This window comes from Amblyomma americanum, chromosome 1 (genome assembly GCF_052857255.1).
Source record: "Amblyomma americanum isolate KBUSLIRL-KWMA chromosome 1, ASM5285725v1, whole genome shotgun sequence".
Classification (NCBI taxonomy): Eukaryota; Metazoa; Arthropoda; class Arachnida; order Ixodida; family Ixodidae; genus Amblyomma; species Amblyomma americanum.
The window spans coordinates 407,534,171-407,554,480 of record NC_135497.1 but is presented as its reverse complement, the minus strand read 5'-3'; the positions used below and the strand labels follow the sequence as shown (position 1 = coordinate 407,554,480).

At 44.3% G+C, this 20,310-nt stretch overlaps 2 protein-coding genes across 2 annotated transcripts; one reads left to right on the top strand and one right to left on the bottom strand.

The window, feature by feature from the left end:
* Window positions 1-9,542: 9,542 nt before the first annotated feature.
* Window positions 9,543-10,201, bottom strand: LOC144124193 (uncharacterized). Its single transcript, XM_077656846.1, has 2 exons — window positions 9,998-10,201; window positions 9,543-9,836 (listed from the first exon to the last, which is right to left on the bottom strand). The coding sequence occupies exons 1-2, from the start codon at window positions 10,199-10,201 to the stop codon at window positions 9,543-9,545; spliced, it is 498 nt and encodes a 165-aa protein (XP_077512972.1).
* LOC144115770 (leucine-rich repeats and immunoglobulin-like domains protein 3) lies at window positions 9,597-18,864 on the top strand. Its single transcript, XM_077650275.1, has 3 exons — window positions 9,597-10,802; window positions 13,011-13,154; window positions 15,556-18,864. The coding sequence occupies exons 1-3, from the start codon at window positions 10,590-10,592 to the stop codon at window positions 15,712-15,714; spliced, it is 516 nt and encodes a 171-aa protein (XP_077506401.1). The 5' UTR covers window positions 9,597-10,589; the 3' UTR covers window positions 15,715-18,864.
* The last annotated feature ends 1,446 nt before the right edge of the window (window positions 18,865-20,310 follow it).

Below are 20,310 nucleotides of genomic sequence, written 5' to 3'. Positions count from 1 at the left end.
CTTTTTTCCAATTTTTGAACCACAGAAAGTTCCATAAAAGTTGGGTTAAATCTAATATCTGCTCATAAATTGCTTCCTTAAAGTGTATTTTTTCTGCTGCAGACTAATAAACTGAGGCACTGTGTAGGTGCCAACAGCCACCCTAATCCCATATGAGAAAGGTCTTCATAGGTAATTACTGGTGAGTTCATGGCTGTGAACTTCATTTTAGATGTCACTCGAGGCAAGGCTTTTCCTGCAGATGAATCTTAACGGTGCTTGTTAATTGATAGCTCCTGAAACACAGGTTGGTGTCATTGTATTCAGTGCTACCTATATGCCAATGTTGCCTTTAAGGGGTCCTGAAACACAACAGAGAGTTATTGCACTGTGGCGATGTACTAGCATAGCCATATACCAAACTAGCCAGGTGTCTGGTGCATATGTGCAGTGGTCAGGTTGGCCACTGCACATGATATCTGCCACTGCATATGTGCAGTAGGTGCCTCACTAGTCTGGTATGTCTCCACTGATGCTAAAACCCTTTAGTTTACTAAATTTGCTGAATATGTGGGGTACGATTGAGGGCTACCACTTGTGGAATAAATTACCACAAGAGTTCTTCGAAGTCCATTTGTTATCCATAACTAAAAATTTCCTAGGCTTCCCCTCTGCTCTCTCCCTTCCTACTGTAGTGTAGCATACATGCCATCACTGACACTGTGAGGTGCTTGTGGCATTCCACCTGGTGGCTGCTTTTTTGTGCTTTTTTTTGTATGTACAATGTGATTTTTACAGGCTGAGCTGGACAACTTAGCGGGAATGCTTGGCGTGCTTTTCTGCCCCTCTGATACTATTAGCAGCTGCTATTAGTAATGCGGAATGAACCCTTCTAGCTAACAGTAGTCACCTCCTAGCTGTTACTGAAAAGTAGGGGTGCGCGAATATTGAAATTTTCGAATACGAATCGAATACGAATATGAAGAAAAAATGGCTTCGAATATCGAATATCTGGTCAGCACTAAAAATAAATTCAGAAAAGATAAACAAGCAAACATTGTTGTTCATATTTTTTTCAAAATAGTGTATGGCCTTTGCAACTGAAATAAACAAAACTAGACTGCCTGAGCATCGTATAAAAAAAACATGATGTGCGCAGAAATGTATACTGCTTAATTGAACAGCATAACAGCATCCAACCTGTAATGTGGTCAGGCCAAATGAAATCCATAACATGACAAGACTGGAAACAAAAATAACATGATGGCTAGTAAAACCTCATTAATTAGGAGTTCAAAGAACTGACAGAAATGCCCGTGTTTTCAAAGGTCGATTTATAAAATGCCCCGCAGCCTCGAAAAAAAAAAAAACCGACAATGCGGTAGTCTTATGAGGCGGCTCTATTGTGCAAACACCTGTAAGCCCTAGACGAGTCGCCCATTTTAGTGTGCTAGAAGAACAACACAAATGTAAGCAAGGGGCCGGGGAACACATACTGGCGTCGGAATGGCGAGACTGCCTCTAAAAAGGAAAAAAACATGACCAGCGATGCGTCAGTCAGCGTCTGAAAGCGGCACGGTGCTGAGATTGGACTACTGGCGAATGCACGGGCCGACAGTTACCATTGCCACGGGCGAGAAACCAAAACTACACGGCCAGGTTATTTTTTTTTACCTAGTGACAGGGGCCATCCGAACGTTGTCACGCCTGCCGTTACGCCCACTTAAGAGGTGCATGGGTTACAGTGCACCATGGAAAAGGTGGGGTTTTTACAGGATCGCTTGCCCTGTTGTGACACCTCAACTCGCCTCGGGAGCCTCACGCGAAATTCCGCAAGTAGGCTTTCCCGCATAGCGTAGTTGACCAAAATAACATGGCGGTGGTCACGCTCAGAGAGTTAAGATGACAGAACGAATGCCATTGGTGTGGGCATTAATTAAATAACATATTACGGAAGGATAACGCGCTTTCGCGTTAAAATTGTTAGAAGCGAGTCGTCCCCCATGTTGTTCGCAGCACGTGTGGTATGTGGGAAAGCCCACTTGCGGAATTGCGCACAAGGTCAAGCCTAGCGGCATCGGAATGCGATCGCTCCACGCGATAAAGGATGGAGAAGAGAGAGAACAGGGCCTTTATATTGCTTTACTGGAACTTTAAACTCTATATTCAGATAATTTTTTTGCCCAGACATTGCGCTTTTGCCACAAACAAATTAACGAAAGTCGGCGCGGTATACGATCGCTGCCGAGCATTCGGGAATTTTCGAATATTCGGAAATTCACTAATATCATTTCTCGAATACGAATATGAACCGAATATGAAACATATTCCTTTCGTATTCGAAATTTCGAATATTCGCACACCCCTACTGAAAAGCAATGGATATGAAAAGCACCTTATTGGTGAAAAAACAATGGTATAATGTGAAATGGCAAGGGAAAGGTAAGACTATTTTCTGCGCAGAAAAGTATAAGTTTTCATCTATACATAAGATAGCTGTGTTTTGCCAAGATGGTGATCGGTGCGGGATGTAACGATAAGTACAGATCGCTTACAGTGTGCAAAAAAATGTTTCAAGGCCCCTTGAACAGTGGGCATTCTCAATTTGGACATTGGCATTGAAAGGTTGGTCTCATCATTAAGAGTATAGGTAGCAGCTATATGAAAGAGAACACTTATTTGCATTCAGTCAGTAGTTAACACTTGTATGAGCGACAAGCACACTCACTTTTTTTCTGGATAGTTTTCTTCAACACAAATAAAAACCATACACCATACGACAGGGTATTGTAGTTGGTGAAGTCCAGAAGGGTGTCATCATCATCATCATTGGCCTTACTACACCCACTGCAGGGCAAAGGCCTCTCCCATGTCTCTCCAATTAACCCTGTCTTTTGCCAGCTGCATCCACACTTTGCCTGCAAACTTCTTAATCCCATCCGCACACCTAACCTTCTGCCGCCCCTGCTGCGCTTACTTTCTCTTGGAATCCTCTACGTTACTCTTAAGGACCAGTGGTTATCTTGCCTTCGCATTACATGCCCTGCCCAAGCCCATTTCTTCCTCTTTATTTCTTGATTTGACTAGGATGTCATTAACCTGCGTTTGTTCTCTCCCCCACTCTGCCCGCTTCCGGTCTCTAACGTTACACGAATCATTTTTATTTCCATGCCTCGCTGCGTTGTTCTTAAGCTGAACTCTTTTTGTTAGCCTCCACGTTTCTGCCCTGTAGGTGAGTTCCGGTAAGATACAGCTGTTGTACACTTTTCTCTTGAGGAAAATTGGTAAACTGCCACTCATGATCTGAGAGAACCTACCATATGCACTCCACCCCATTCTTATCCTTCTAGTTATTTCTCTCTCATGATCCGGATCAGCTGTAGCTACCTGCCTTAAGTAGACTAAGTACAACTTCCAGGCTCTTGCTGCCAACTGTGAACTGCTGTTCCCTTGCTAGACTGTTGAACATTACCTTGGTTTTCCAAATATAAATTTTTAGATCTAGCATTCTGCTCTGCCTGTCTAACTCATTGATCATGATTTCTGGTTCACCTCCTGAGTGACTCAGCAAGGCAATGTCATCAGCGAATCGCAGATTATTTAGGTATTCTCCATTTACTCTTATTTCCAACTGTTCCCAATTCATGCCTCGTAATACCTCCCGTAAACAGGTGGTGAATAGCATTGGCGAGATCGGGTCTCCCTGCCTGACGCCCTTCCTTTTTGGAATTTTATGGCTGACTTTATGGAGGACTATAGTAGCTGTGCAGTTGCTATATATGTCTTCCAGTATTTTGACATATGGCTCTTCTACCCCCTGATTACGCAATGCCTGTATGACTGCTGAGGTTTCCATTGAGTCGAATGCTTTCTCGTAATCAATGAAGGCTTTATATAGAGGTTGGTTATATTCTGCGCATTTCTCTATAACGTGACTGATAGTGTGAATATGATCTATTGTGGAATATGCTTTATGAAAGCCTGCGTGATCATTTGGTTGATTAAAGTCTATTAAAGTCTAAGGTTGCCCTGACTCTATTAGCGATTACCTTAGTAAATACTTTGTATGGAATGGATAGTAAGCTGATCGGTCTGTAATTTTTCAAGTAATTGGTGTCTCCCTTCTTATGAATTAAGATAATGTTTGCATTCTTCCAAGCTTCTGGTACGGTCGAGGTCATAAGGCATTGCGTATACAGGGTGGCTAGTTTTTATAGCACAATGTCCCCTCCATCCTTCAACAGATCTGCTGTTACCTGATCCTTCCCAGCTGCTTTTCCCCTTTCCATTGCTCCTAAGGCTTTCTTTACTTCCTCTTTTGCTACTGGCAGGATGACGCATTGCTGTGCACTACTGTCTTTCTCATTAACACTGATTACATTGGCTACTGTACAGATTTGTGTAGAACTCTTTGGCTACGTTAACTATCTTATCCATATTGCTAATGACATTGCCTTCCTTGTCTCTTAATGCATACATCTGGTTTTTACCTATGCCTAGTTTCCTCTTCACTGCTTTTAGGCTACTTTTGTTCTTTAGAGCACGCTCGATTCTCTCCATATTAAACTTCCTTATGTTGCCTACCTTGCGCTTAATTATTAACTTCGATAGCTCTGTCAGTTCTATTCTGTCGGTAAGGTTAGACGCCCTCATGCTTTGGCGTTTCTCAATCAGATCTTTCGTCACCTGAGATAGCTTTCCGGTATCCTGTCACACTGTCCTACCGCCTACTTCTCCTGCGCACTCCGTAATGATGGCTGTCAGATTATCGTTCATTGTATGAACATTGAGATCGTCTTCCTAAGTTAAAGCTCAATATCAGAAGAGTGTAATGAGCCAAATTATGGATTACGAGCCCCATCATCTATGAAACAGCATACCTCTCACCATGCCTTTGAGCACTTCAATTTTTCTGCCACCTCGGATGTAGTGAATATAGAACATTGACTCACAACCTGTGATATGTGAAGGTAGGAAGTTACAACTCCTGGTCTTGCACACAGAATTTCTAGCCGCTGACTTACAGGTCAACAACAGTGAGCAACTGGCCAGCTTAAAACCATGAGCAGCAGTAGGGAGTTGCAACATGGATGGAGAAGAAACAAATGTGTTACTGGCAAGGTGCCTCCAGCACCCCAGTGCCAGGCACCTCTACGGTCAGCGAGCTGCATGCTTGAGACCCCTGTTAGCAGGTCATAGAACAGTCATGGGAGTGCTACGAATGCAGATTTATAATGAAATCTTATGGTAAAAAATGAATCTAAGAGAATGAAGAAATGAAGGCTTTCTGTAAAAGCCTTACTTACCTTAAAGCAGCAGTACTGCTTGTGTTCCTTGAAGATCTCCAGTAGGTGACATGTTTTGAGGAATTCCAATGCTTTTAAAACTCCATGAACATGAAACACATGCACAGTTCAGGTGCACATGGATCAGGTGCAAAAGAGCACACAACAACGATGATGTACGTGAATAGCATCTCATCAGCCTCGAGTGCATGAGACTCACCTGGTCACCAGAAGCATGGCTTTCTAAATATGCCTGCTCCATGACTGGCATGGAGCATTAATGTCATCTGTTACTCTCTTCATGAGATTAAAAATTGTATCCGTCAGATATGGTTTCAAAGCTCCCAACTCCTTGTCATATATCATCCTGTTGTCTGGCAGTATATCTGATGCTGCTATGCTGTACTACTTACGTGTGTGGCTTCTGAGAAATCCTGGTTCTTCAGATCAGTACCTTACCTATGTTACGAGCAATTTTTTTTGTCTCTTTTACCCCATGTGCTTGATCTTTGTAGGACATTACTCATAAGTAAAATAATTAGTTTTCTGGCAGATTTCACTTTTTCGTATTCAGTCATACTTGCAAGCATATCTGTTTAATCAGAAGTTGTAACATTTCTTGTTGAGAGTTCATTTGCTAAACTGATTATGATTCCACTGCTAGCATCACGCCTGGCCTCAGGTTTGTCCAGAACAAGATTAAACTGGAGAAGTGAGCAAGAGTGAGGCAACTAGATCTATTTTTGAACTAGTTTTTGGTGACCCATGTATAAACTGATAATGAAGTGGCTAGTACACTTTCATGCCTGTACTCTGGAACATTTCAGAGCAGGAGCTGCATGAAGCTGCTGTTTGTCAGTTTTGGCCAGCCATAGCTGTACAAGAAATTGCAAGTGTGTTCCATGTACAAATGTTAGCACAAAATAAGAGACAATGACAAGACAAGCGCGTTGTCTTGTCCACCTTTCTTGTGATTGTCTCTTATTTTGTGCTAATGTTTGTACATAGAACTATGCACCAACTAGCCCAGCAACAAGTGTTACTTGTGTTTCATGTTCCCTGCCTCCATGCACTTTTCTGCAAGCATTAAATGTTGCCTTTGAAACAGTCCCTGAAGCGCTTATGTGGGTCCATCGCTGTGATTCTTTCTATCACTTGCCACTTTCCATGAAGAGTGTGGAGCAAGTTTTGCGTCCTGATATCTTTTTTTTTTTAAATTGAAAGTTTTTAGGCTGAAATGGAGGCTTGAAGCAACCTCTTATGCACTCTATGCACTTTACCTCTATGCATACCATTGTAAGAGTGTGGGCAGCTGTTGGTGACACCAGTGGCACAGTGCATTGGTGACCTCTTCGTAGAGCACTGTGTGTGTACTCTTCAGGTGTTCATTCATCTTGGGAAAGAAAAAGAATTTGTATGGCGCACTGTCTGGGCTGTAAGGTGGATGAGCCAAAGCAGCTACCCTTATTGTTCTATGACATCATTTGGAGATTGGTGTACTGGGCACGGAAGTGCATCACTGCTGGTGGGCACAATATCAAAAAATGATGCTCTCTTGGGATAGTGATCATTTTAGACTATAATATAAATGTAACATCTTTCAGTTCTATCACCTACTAAAGAACCTACAGCCTGGAAGGCAATACAAAACTTATTGAGCACTCTTTGTATTATGCCAGGTGGTTTTCTTCTTATTTCTGCAAATTAAATGCCAGCATTGGCCAGGTTTCTTGTGTAGGTGGAGAGGAGTGCATCCTTCATAAGCACATTATCAGGAAAGGATGTATGAAAAGTCACACAGCAATGGCTGTTGGTCGGCTGAGGAGGCTATGCGTCACACGTGCTATGCTCCTTCTTTAGCACCGAAGGGAAAAGACAGAGAAAAGGCAAGTGTAGCCAAGGATGTTTCAGTGCCGTTTTTATTTGAACGTTGACTCAACAGGCATTAGAATCAGTGGTTCTCTCTTTCCTTTACACAGGCTGACATTTCAGAGCTACGCCAGTTCCTTTGCTTGCTACGTCAGGTGCAACGTGGGGACATTCTTGACCAGTGTGTGTTCTCGAGGCCCCCTTCAAAGGTCACTCGGACCCAAGAGGCATTAGTTGTGAACAGCCAGCACAAATATCCACCTCAAGGATTCCCAAGTACACTGAAGAGTTTGAGGATTGAGGCAAGTTGAGTCTACTGCTGCATTTTTATTTTGTGTTGCAGTCATGCCCTCTGGGAAGCTAGGCTATGCTTTTTTCTTTTCTACTACTGATGTGATGAGGGCAACAAATTTAACTGTCATTTTAGTTGACACTTGGCACACGACATGTTCACCGTGTGGGCCCACACTGGCTCCCAAGAATGTCACTTGTGTGTATATGCAAGTGCCTTTGAATAGATAACGCTCCCGAGTCAAAGCAAGATAGCAAGCTGGGCAAGTTTTGTCTCAATGTCTCAACCCCAGAAGTGCAACGTCAGACGGTGCGGTGATGCAGTTTCATCTGATTCTGGCCGCCTGTCGCATGCCCCGGCTTATTTTGCCGCCGGTTGTTCATGAAATAACTGGTGAAGCTTGTATTAATTATTTACATGCTTAAAAATGAAAGCTGGTTAGACAATTAACTCATTTCGTTCTCAATGATGTTTTGTTTTGTGAAAATGTACCTTCAGTAATTTTTTTATGGAATTCAAGCAGATATCAGAATAAGTTGCGCTGCTCACGCTGTGGCCACCTAGCCCAACTTCCTCTTTCTTGTCCGTCACCGCGTGCCATGGCCTGCAAGCCAAGCGCGGCGCAAGGCGCGCTACAGGGCTCCCCCCCCCCCCCCCTAGAGCGGAAGTCACAGGATGCGCCCAGCGGATATGCTTGGAGGAAGTTGCGCACAATGGTGGCACAGTCAAAGCGAGAGCGAGTGGACAGCCGACGGGTAGAGGAGTGGCAATGTAGGCTGGTTTGCGGCGGTCAGCAGCCACAACGTCTTCACGGACGTTGGCGTCTAACGTGAAGGTCTTCTGCGCACGATGGAGGGCACGGAACGGTCCATCGTAGGCCAGCGTGAGGGGAGGATGGATGTGGTCACGGCAGATGAAGGCATGGGTGCAGGAGGCCAGGTCCTGGCTGACGAATACGAACTGAGGATGACGGGTGGCAGAGATGACAGGAGTAATGTGGCAAAATGTGTTGCACAGGTCTCGGATGTAGGTGGAAGCATCATCGATTAACAAAGGGGAGGAAGGGAAGAAGAATTCCCCAGTGAGATGCAGAAGAGCTGCCGAGGTCAGCCTTCAGTGCTGAGCGAATGCCCAAGAGGATGAAAGGAAGGTGGTCAGATTGGCGTTCCCTTGGCTGCTAAGTGGTAAGGGCAGCCCTCAGTTGTCGATGCACACGTTCCACCGTGCCATTGTTCAAAGGGTGGTAGGCGGGTGTATGGATGTGGCGGACGCCCAGAATATTGACAATGGCAGTAAGCAGGGCCGATTGAAATTGGCGGCCACAGTCAGTGGTGATGACAGGCGGACAGCCGAAGCGCGAGAGCCCCAGCAGGCCATGAAGGCTGAAGCAACGGTCTCAGCCGTAGTGCCAGTAATGGGCAATGCCTCGGGCCAGCGGGTGAAACGATCCACACATGTGAGTAGAGAAGAGGCTCCACGTGATATCGGGAAAGGTCCAACAGTGTCTATGTGAACATGGGAAAACCGCGCGTCGGGCGGCCAGAAAGGAGAGGCAGGCGTCACAATATGCCGGTGAACTTTGACGCGCTGGCAGTAAAGACAGACAAGTTCGTGCCCAGTGGCAGAGGTCGACATCGATGCTTGGCTAAAGGAAGTGAGATGTGATCAGCTTCTGTGTTGCACAAATACCAGGGTGGCTCATGCGGTGTGGTTTTTTGAAAATGGTGCGACGGAAAGCCAAAGGTACGTAGGGGCGCGAGAAGCCAGTGGATGTCTCGCACGTAATGAACTGGGAGGAAAACGGCAGTGGACATTCGACGAACTACAGCAACGTAGATGAGGAGTGAAGACAACCGTTGCACTGTGCAGTGCTTCATGTCCAGTGGTGATTCGAACGCCATGGCACTAACACAGGAAAGCGCGTCAGCAGCAGCATGACGGAGATCCACCATAAAATTGGAGATAAAATAGAGTTGGCGGATCTTGAGTGCAGTGTAGGTGCTGTGGTTCCTTTGGAAGGCAAACATCAGGGGCTTATGGTGCGTGATGATGTGAAAGTCCTGGACCTCCAGGAAGTGGCAAAACTGCTTGATGGCGAGGTACACAGCGAGCAGTTCTCAGCCGAAGGTGCTGTATTTATTCTCAGGTGGCTTCAGCTTTTGTGAGAAAAAACCAAGAGGCTGCCAACTAGAGACGTGCTGCTCGAGAACTGTGCTGACGGCATTGCTTGAAGCGTCGGTGACGAGGCACAGTGGAGCACCAGGAACTGGATATATGAGCAAAGTGGCGTCGGCGAGCGTCTTCTTGGCAGCAGCAAATGTAGCTGCAGTGTCTTCAGTCCACTCAGGAGGTGCAGCAAAATCATTTTTGGTAGCCAAAAGAACGGTCAGAGGCTTCAGGAAAGAGGCACACTTTGGGAGAAAGCGGCGTTGAAAGCTCAGCAGGCCCAAGAATTCTCTGAGCTTTTTAAATGACGTGGAGCTGGAAAATCTTGAATGGCTTTCACTTTGCTGTCGAGAGGCCGAATACCTTGTGGAGTGACAAGGTGGCCTAGGAACTCTATTGTAGCTACGCCAAAGAGGAACTTGTTGAGGTTCATGACGAGCCCATATTCATCAAGCCGGTGGAAGAGGGTGCGCAGAATAACTTCATGCTCAGAACCAGATGAACTTGCGACGAGATCATCGATGTAAGCAAACACGAAGTCGAGACCTCGCGTAAACTCGTTGATAGTTCGCTGAAAAGTCTGTGCCGCGTTGCATAAGCCAAAAGGCATCCGCACATACTCAGAGGCCGAACAGTGTGGTAATGGCAGTCTCTGAATATCAGTTATCAAACTGATGAATCAGAGCTACAAAAGCTATCAACAACAGTACAAAATTGCTTGATGGTTGCTTTCCTTCTTGTAGCTGTCTTTTCTAAACTACTCAAGTGTAGCTATTTACATGCTGCCGTGGGACCCTTTGCACAACCTGCTTGTCCTATTGTTTATGTTTTATAACTCTATAAGTGTGTTTTGATATGACAGCCTTGACTGATATTAAACCATTATGTTGTCATGTTGTCACCTTTTGTAAGGCTAGCTTTGTGGGACTTGTAAGCCATCTTGAAGGTGTGGCATTCATACCAAGACGCACACGGGTCATTTCTTTCAGGGCTGCATCATGGTCCAACCTGGCAGCGACGTACTGGCACTTGCCAACCTTTCTGTCTTGAACTTGAAGGCAGACGGGATATATGCATTGCCGACCGAAATGAGCAACCTGCCTTTAAGGTTCTTAACAGTATCAGAGAACCGTATCACGGAGCTGCAGCCTGAACTTTTTGAAAACAGACTAAGCAGCTGCCTGCTGTGCCTTGATGTTTCCAACAACCAGGTGAAGTTATTTTCAAGAATTTTGGTTTCTTAATGATGGAATTGGGTTGAATAGCAGCAAAGAACTGCCTTTGGCGAGAGAGAAAATGAAATTGCTGGGGGCTGGGTTCACTGAAGAGTTTTGGGAAAGGCGTATGTGCAGAATTGTTGCATGACTTACAATTTTCTCAGTTCAGGAAGTTATGACTTCAAGCATATCATCTGTTCCTATAGTTAGTTTTCTTGCACTGCACTGGGCTTCGCTAAGACAAATCTAGCTCGCATCGGTTTAGCTCATTAATTTTTTATGATGTAAAGATATTTAACAAGTGAATATCACTAATAGGTAGCACACAAGCCTTACTTACTCTGTGCCATCTGTACATGTTAGTTTGTCTTCTGGATTCCAACCAAACTGTTGGTCATGATTCTGTACATGTGTGCATGGAAAAGTCGCTGCTTGGATTACATTGATGCTAAGGCAAGCGACTTCGGGGCAGTCCTGTGATGGCCCATATGTTAAACACCTCTGGTTCATCAAGTCATATCCCCCCCCCCTTTTTTGTTGTGTTCCTGCAGGTTAGGTGAATGAAATAGGCCATCAGTCATGAAAAGAAATGTTGTAGTCAGACCTCATTATCCCTAGCTCAGGTAGACATGAAAGAGCAGTCCAAAATATGGCTCAGTTACATTAAATTAAAATACTGTATGGTATTAAATGAACATGGTTGTGTAAATTAGAGTAGTTTATTTAACAAGTTAAGATCTTTAGTAAATGTAATCAGCAAAGTAATCGCTGACCTTGTTTTGCTTCATTCACACATTAGTGCATCGTTTGGTAGCATTCCCTGACACCAAGAAGGTGTGGTTGGTTTCCTTGATCATGCAGTAGTTCTGTACTATGTCTGGAACGGCTAGTTTACTGAGGCAAAAAGCAGAGGTTCAGCCAAGTTATGTTTTTTTCTTTAGTGGCTCGCTGACTGCAATAATAAAGCATTTACGATAACTTTACTGTTAACACGATCTCTGGGAAATCATTTAGATCTAGTGCCATTCAATGTGGCAATAGAAAGATTCAACAAATGGCTCAATCTTCAGTCATGCCACGTGGCAGTGTTACTGCCTTGCAAACTGGAAAGCCACAATCTTTGGTAACCAAATGCAATGTGTGTATTCAGGAAAAGCCAACTTCTAAAGCAGGTTGAAGAAGCATCGAAGGGATATAGACACGGAATTTCAAGGACCGACAAGGGATGGACTGGTTGTTTCCTCAGCATATAGGGACACCACCCAGCAAGTCTCAATCACTAGCATTCAGTGGAATGTAATTTAATATGATTTTCATTATTGGCTGATGAGCAGCTTGAACATTTCCTTCTGCACAGAAATTGACATCAACTGTCAATTTTACTGAAATATAATCTGATTACTGATCATTACTGAAATTTCAGATTACTGAAATGTAATCTGAACAGAACAAAAATCATGATGTGGAATCTGACAGGCTGCTTGCATGGTGGATGCATGAGCAGATGAAGTTCTTATATTATATATTTTTGAGCCCACACGTTCATCAATGCTGCAGCAGGCTGAATGTGATGTCACACAAGTGTTGCACACTGGCACTGACCTTAACTCAAACTTGTTGTAAAAATTGGCTCGCAGTTAATTTGCTTAGCATGATTACTGTGGTTGTAGGGATCTTTCAAAGGAAAAACTCCATCCCGTAAAAAGTTCCTGTCTATATCCCTTTAAATGTGCCCTCTTGCACAGGGCAGATATTTCTGTGCGTGCTTCCATGCACGCATAATAGTATATGTGTGCGCATATATGTGTTGCATAGGATGTGCCATACGTGTTATGTCACTTGAATGCATTGCAGGAAAAAAATTTATGTATGTCAATTGTAAAATGTATTTCATTCTAAGATATAGTATGTGTATTCAGCTTTGGATCAAAAAGCCTTTAGGAAATGAAATGCATAAATGAAATCTATAAAGCTTATAGATGCCTATCATGGTACTGCTTCCACAATCGCCTCTTTACTTTGGAGTGTAGTGTAATTTTTTCTGGACTAGGAGTTACAGTGTGCCTAGTGTAACACTGTGGAGTTGATTATTGAAGCCCCTTATGTGTTATGCCTTACTTGTCGTGTTTAAAATGCTTTTAGACTTTTGAACTATAATTGTGTCACAGCATAACACAGGACCCTTAAACTTCATCTGTGCAGCTTACAGTTCTACCAGAAACACTGTGCAATGCACGCAAGCTGATGTCCCTGGCAGCTGGACGCAATCGTCTTCACAAGCTACCAGATGGCCTTGGTGATTTGCCCGACTTATGGATGCTTGATCTAACCAGCAATGCTCTCACGGTAAGTTCTTTGCTGATGTGCCTGCTGCAGGCAGGGTATACCATCTAAGGGTGAGTGCAACAACAAGAGACAGAAAGCATGGGCTGGACAGGCATTGGCTAACAGCTAGACATTTCATTTAGAAGCTATAGACCTTTTCATAAACAGGTCGAGGAGTGCTGCCATATTGTACACTGGACGGTGCTTGTAGTACAGAAAGAGTTGAGGATTAAGCTCCCCCACAGTCTCGGCTGTCGTGAAAAGGTCTCTACAGTGTTCACACGCATGCAGTGGTAACATCAGTGCAGCGTAGCAGCGAAACAAAATGTAAGTGTGTAACCACGTGCACAAATCATTACACTTTTATGCTTAAAATGAAATTGCACCTTTGGCGGATTTTGTCAGAATGGTGCCTCTGTTTCAGACACACACTCACTGGTACATACAATTCTTTTTTATTTTGTACATGATAGGCTTTGATGGTGTTGTGTATGCAGTAGAACTTCACTGATATGATCCCGGTTAAGATAATTTCGTAGTTCATATGCTCAAAATTGCAAGTAATATAAATGCCTCATAGGGTTACACTAGCTGTTTTTATTCTGGTTAATATGTTTCCAGATAATGTGATTTCCCGGTAAGTATCTTAAAAATTTTTCCAATTCTGATCGTATGGTACATTCAACCAACCATACAAACGTGCACAAACAGACGAGCGGGCTGACCCTGCGGACACACAGCATCAGCAAAAGCCCAGTTGTAGTTGGCCACCAGAGCGGCGTCTCCGTAATGTGCCAATGCAATGGGGACGAAGCATCCGAAAACGGCAGTGCGCAAGAGCTAGCTGACCCTGGAGGTGCGCCACACGAACAGCAAAAGAGTAGCAGCAAACAGCTGCCACTGTGGCTTCTTCCTAGTGCATCTTAAAAGGACCATGAAATGATGTTTACTGAGGCTAGGAAAAGTGCACTAGCGATCAGTATTTCATCACTCATCACTGCACCAGAAAAATTTTTAAGCTAAGGGACCGAACACCGACAAGAAAGTGTCATGAGATTATGGTGGAAATCAAAAGTTCTTGCCTCATATTGTAAGGATTGAGCACTGCAGTAGCAAAGAAGCAAGGATTTATAATTTTAATTTGGCAGTGAAAATCACAAAACTAACTTAAGTGCCATTGTGCAATGAAACCCTGCCATTATTAGCGTACTCCACCACGTGACCACATTTCGGTAAAATATCACTGATTTGTTTTATGTGCACAGCGTTTTTTTTTTTCTTTCAGGAATGTTCCTCATGTTGTGTATACTGCATGCTCTCTTCAGTGCCCCATTTGATGAAAAGCAATGCTCCCTTCGCATCGCCGATGATGTGTCGCACTGCTTTTCATTTATTAGATGAAGCGGCAACCACGCTTCCCTAAAACCTTCGTCAACAACGCGTATGTCCCTGTTTCTTTGCAACTATGGGATTGGAAATTAAAATGGACCCTTGGGCCACCATGGTCACTTAGTGGTTATGGCGCTTTGCTGCTGTCTCGAAAAACGCGGGTTCGATCCCGGCCACGGCAGTCACATTTGGATGGAGCCGAAATGCTAGAGGCCCGTGTACTATGGAGTGTCAGTGCACGTTAATGAACCCCAGGTGGTCGAAATTATCCGGAGCCCTCCACTGTGGCACCGAGTCACTTTGAGACGTTAAACCCCCATAAACCAAGCATTAGAATATGACCATCAAAATCATTTAAGGTTCTCTTTAAGATGGGTGAAGCATTCAAAAATGACGGCCATGACAGTGAAAAGCGTGCTTACTTCTATCAACGTCAAAAAAACAGGGCATCTTTTTCAGTGACTGCTGATCGCTCTTTTTGCAAAGGAATACATTGGATATGCAGTTTTTATGCTGCACTGTTTCAATCAGTTGACTGCACAAATGACCACAAATGCAATAATCACATAGAAAGAAAAGGAACTACCACTGTCCCTTCTCAATGTTGAATTGTAAAAAAGACAAACTAGCAATAAGAAGGTATGCTAGCTAATCTTTCTCATCTCTAAGCTTGTTACAGTCCAATTTGCCAACCTTTTCTGTCGAACATAAGGAATCTCAAGCAATTTTTATTTCAAAATGTTTGAGCATCATTATCATGAGTTTTGCATCTGCATCGTAGTGAAAAAAAATTACCATTTAACTGTCCATATTACCTTTAGTATAGTGCTTATTTTCTGACTGGCAAAATTTCTGGGCCTGAATAAGCTCACTGCATTGGTGTTTGTTGTAGTATATTTCTTTTTGTTCCACTGCCCTTCTCTGTGACCATTTTTTTTTTTGCAGTTTTAAAAGCAGCCCCCTGCATTTAAAGATGTGCTTCATTGAAATCCTTTAGCCTGTGATGAGTGATACCTATATGTAAACTTTGCAGTTGCTACCAGCCAGCCTGCTGAAGCTGAGCTGGATCTCTATCTGGGGTAACCCTTTGAGTTCTACTGCTGGACAGCCCATGGAGCACACTGCAGCTTCATGGCAGGTACCCTTGCCTCTGACTGAGCTGGCGGCCCGAGCTGTTGTGGCTGTAGGGTAAGAATTTTTTCTTTTCTTACAAATCCTGACTTACCGCATGAAGAAGCTCCACTGAAAGTTTCACAACTCACTTTAGATTAGCACTGCAAGAGTGTTTCTCTCTGTTCAATAAACTGGGCTACAGTTAAAAAAAATGAAAATTGGTTTTGTGGAAAGGATTGGGTGTAGTTACTGTCTTACTTTTTATTTGACGCCCATACTAGGCTGTGAGGAAGGGACATAAGACGGAAGGACAGAAGGAAGAGAGAAAAGAGAGAGGCATCATAGTGGTGGACTTCAGAGTGATGTAAACCACCTAAGGTTCCCTAAAGTTGCACTGACATCACATAGCACACGGGCACCTCTTGTGTTTTGCGTCTATTGAAACATGGTGGCTGTGGGCGGGATTGAACCCACGTCCTCGAGCTCAGCAGCCAAGTACCATTGGAGCCACTGTGAAAGGCCTGCAGTGAAGTCTATGAAGCTCACCCCCAAACTTAATGGACTAAAAAAAATAGAAAAAATTATTTGGAGGATGACAGTGCAAACGGAACTTAGTGGATTCTACGGGGACCACTGCGACTTTTACGAGGCAGTGTAATTGCTTTAGCAACCTGTAATTAGTGCATGCTGTTCAATAAATTTTGCAAATGACAGGAAGCAAGAACCGCACATGCTTTTTTTGTAAAGGTTTATGCTTAAACTGTTCTCATATTCAGCAGAACATTGAATACCAGAAAACGATGTCATGAAAGTTGTTGGCACTCTGCCTGAGGCCCCGCAGGGGGGCGTCTGCAGCTTGCAGGCGTTAGTGAGTGGCGACACCACGGGTTCCCGAGCATCCGCAGGGACATCCCCGCAAGGGAATGATAACAGTGCATCACCATGGACCCGAGCACCCGTGCTTAGCCGTGCGTGGCATCGCCGTGGCTGGGGAAAAGGGGATCCTGGTGGTTCAGCCGAGGCCGAGCGTTTGGATCTTTAACGCCCGTCAGCGGAGGCAACACACCACTTTGGCCCCAGCTTCCTGTAGACGGCACCTCCGGCCTGACCCGCTCGGGGGAAGTTGGCAGTCGCCTTTTCCTATCCTCCCCTCCATCTTTCACTTTCCTATCTCTTTCTCACAGCTCTCCTTTCTCCTACTCACTTCTTGGTTTTTCCTTATTTTCCTGGCGGCGAGGGTTAACCTTGTGTGACTAACTACCTTGAGTTGCATCATATTTGGTTATAGTTAGGGTGTACAGCTGGCGTGGACAGGACTTGCTTGCAAGTTCCTGTCTCGTCCCCAAGTTGGGCTTGATGGTGGGTGGCTGGCACCGTAGCCCAAAATCACACTTATTCTATGGCTAACCTTCTTTCAGCAACTGATCGCCCTCACAAGAGAGGGTGGACCGAGGTAACTCAGAATTTCATGAAAAAAAAGAAACAAAATTTCCCTAAGTTTCAGGTGATTCATAGTGAGCAAACTGATAAATCTGCTAGAATAATCTCCCCATTCATTGTAGAAAAATGTTTGACAGGTGCCTTGGGCTTTGGCTACAAGGTTACAAAAATGGCCAGTGGAGACCTCTTACTGGAACTCCGAGATAGCGTCCAACACTCAAAACTTTCCAACACTCTGTCCATGGGTGACATCCCTGTATCCATATCTGCCCACCGATCCCTCAGTACAGTCCGTGGTGTAATTTCAGAGAATGATTTCCTCCACCTCACTGAACAAGAAATCAGAGAAGGGCTTGCTGAACAAAACGTCGTTGATGTCCACAGGATAAAAATAAGAAAAGAGGGCAAAGAAATCCCAACAAAGCACATAGTCTTGACATCTGCACATAGTACTCTCCCATAGTCTTGACATTTGCACACAGTACTCTCCCAGACTCAATTGAAGTGGGTTATCTAAAAATAAGTGTGAAACCCTACATTCCTAACCTTTGATGATGCTTTAACTGCCAAAGGTTCGGCCACGGTTCAGTGAGTTGCCGCGGTCGTAAAACTTGCGCAAAATGTGCTTCAAAAGATCAGTCTTCTGATGACTGCGACCGCGCCCCACGCTGCGCAAACTGTGAGGGAGACCATGCTGCATATTCCAGGGCGTGTCCGTCCTGAAAGAAAGAAAAAACAATAATCACACTCAAAACTACTGAAAACATTTCTTTCAAAAAGGCAAGAAGGTGATGCACACACACAAGCACATTCTCCTTCACAGCAAAAACAAACTTCCCAGATGTGGTGCGTGGGCGCGGCGCACCACAACAGGCTTCGGCACCTGTCTAGGCCACTCGCAGTGAGCCTGTAGCAGGGCCATCCGTGCCCCCCGGTGAAGTAGGTAACACTATCCCACCAACCCAAAAAGAGGCCTCGCAGACCCCCATGTCTATGGCCCCCAAGACCTCCTCCCACAGGTGGAGGTCCAACTCTAACGTCCACGTGCCCTCTGCACGGTCGTCCAGCGCCTCTGCAGAGGCGATGGACACGACCTAGGGCAGCCCCGTGCCATCCACGTCGGGTGGTCGGCGGAGCTCTCTGGATCGGTCAAATAAAGACAGGCCCCGAATCAAGGGGCCATAAAGAACTTGATCTAGTTTTTAACTACATAGAAAAACAAAATTAAGATGGCTTTCATAATGCAATGAAACTGTAGAGGACTTACGAATAACTACAGTGACATAAAAGATATCCTAGGAGCACACACTCCTGTGGTGTTATGTCTACAAGAGACAAATTTAGGGCCTCAAAACAATAATTTTCTTAAGAATTATACTGTTTTCCGCTGCGACGGAGAACAGGCGAGCAGGCTGTCAGGAGGTGTGGCAATTATAGTGAAAAACAGTATCCCGGCTAGTGAGCTTAAACTAAGAACAAGACTTGAGGCTGTAGCAGCCACTCTGCTTGCACATAAAACCATTACAGTGTGCTCTGTATATATTGAGCCAGAGCTGAAAATAACGCTCCTTGACTTCGAGGGTCTTTTAAAGCGGCTACCAGAGTCATACCTGGTAGTTGGCGACTTTAATGCACATTCTCGTTTTTGGGGAAGCGAGAAAACTGACGCTAGAGGGCAGCTCATCAGGGATTTTATTCTGTCCACTAATGTCTGTTTGCTGAACTCGGGTAAACCCATATACTGTTCCCCATCCTCGGGGAAAATGAGTGTTTTAGATGTCTTTTAGTTCACCGTCTGTTTTTAGCGATTTTAACTGGAGTGTTTTAAACAGTCCATATGGAAGCGATCATCTCCCTGTTATAATAGGTCTGTCATCCTCGCCAACAGTTATTCCAACAAAACCGTGGTGTTGGAAATACATTTAGCTGATTGGGCATTGTTTAGAAAAAAAGCCAGTTTACAGGATATAATCTTAGAAAACCACAGCATAGATGAGATAAATGAAATGTTCACGACATGCATTCTTTCTGCTGCACATGTATCGATTCCAAAATCCACAGGAGTGGTGTGCCAGAACCACAAAGTTTGGTACATACGAGAATGTAAGGAGGCAAAAAAACTGCAGAATAAAGCTTGGGAAGTCTTTCGCGGATACCCAACTCATGAGAACCTTATTTTTTTCAAAAAGGCGAGAGCACATGCGAGGGGTATCCGGCGCAAGGCTGAGAAAACATCATGGCAAACTTATGTCTCTTCTATAAACAGCTCAACCACATCAAAAAAATGTGGGAGTAAGTTCGAAAATTAAATGGCCGCTACTCACCTTTCACAATTCCTCTTTTCACAACACCTGGTACACAAACGAATTTAGGGAACAGGCAGACATATGGGGGGAGCACTTCGCTGTAGTTTCCAGTTCATCAGACTATACGCAGTCATTTCTAAAACACAGAAATATAGCCGAAAAACAAAGGCTCCCAACAAGTGGAGGTGCTAATGAAAAATACAATGGTCTTATTAAACTCCAAGAAATCAACACTGTACTGTCTGCCGGTAAGAAAACTGCTCCAGGACCCAACCAAATACACTATGAAATGCTTGCCCATCTTTCCAAGCCTGCTGTTGAGGCACTTTTAAGATTCTTTAACAAAGTATGGGTTTCGGGGGAAAATACCTGAAGCCTGGAAAAAAGCTATCACTGTACCGTTCCTTAAACCTGAAAAACCCCCAGCCTCTTCTAGCAGTTATAGACCGATAGCCCTGACTAGTTGCCCCTCAAAATCCTTTGAAAGTGTCCTTAATATAAGATTAACGTTTGTCCTTCAATCCTGTGAACATCTTGATGCCCATCAGTGTGGTTTTAAAAAGGAATGCTGCACAACAGATCACCTAGTCCGTCTTGAAAATACTGTTCGAGAAACTCGTTCATAAGCAACACTGTCTCGCTGTATTTTTCGTTTTAGAAAGGGCATATGATATGGCCTGGCGGTTCGGGATTCTTCAAGGCCTTGCCAAGCTTGGCATCCGAGGAAGATGTTGAACTGCCTAAAAGACTTCTTATCTAACCGTTCATTTCATGTCCGCCTGGGTACAACCCTTTCGAGAAATTTCATTCAGGTTAACAGAGTACCTCAGGGATGTATTTTAAGCACAACTCTCTTCGCTGTGAAAATGAACTCTCTTACGAAAATAATCCTAAGGTCCGTTATGTACTCGGTCTCTGTGGACGACCTT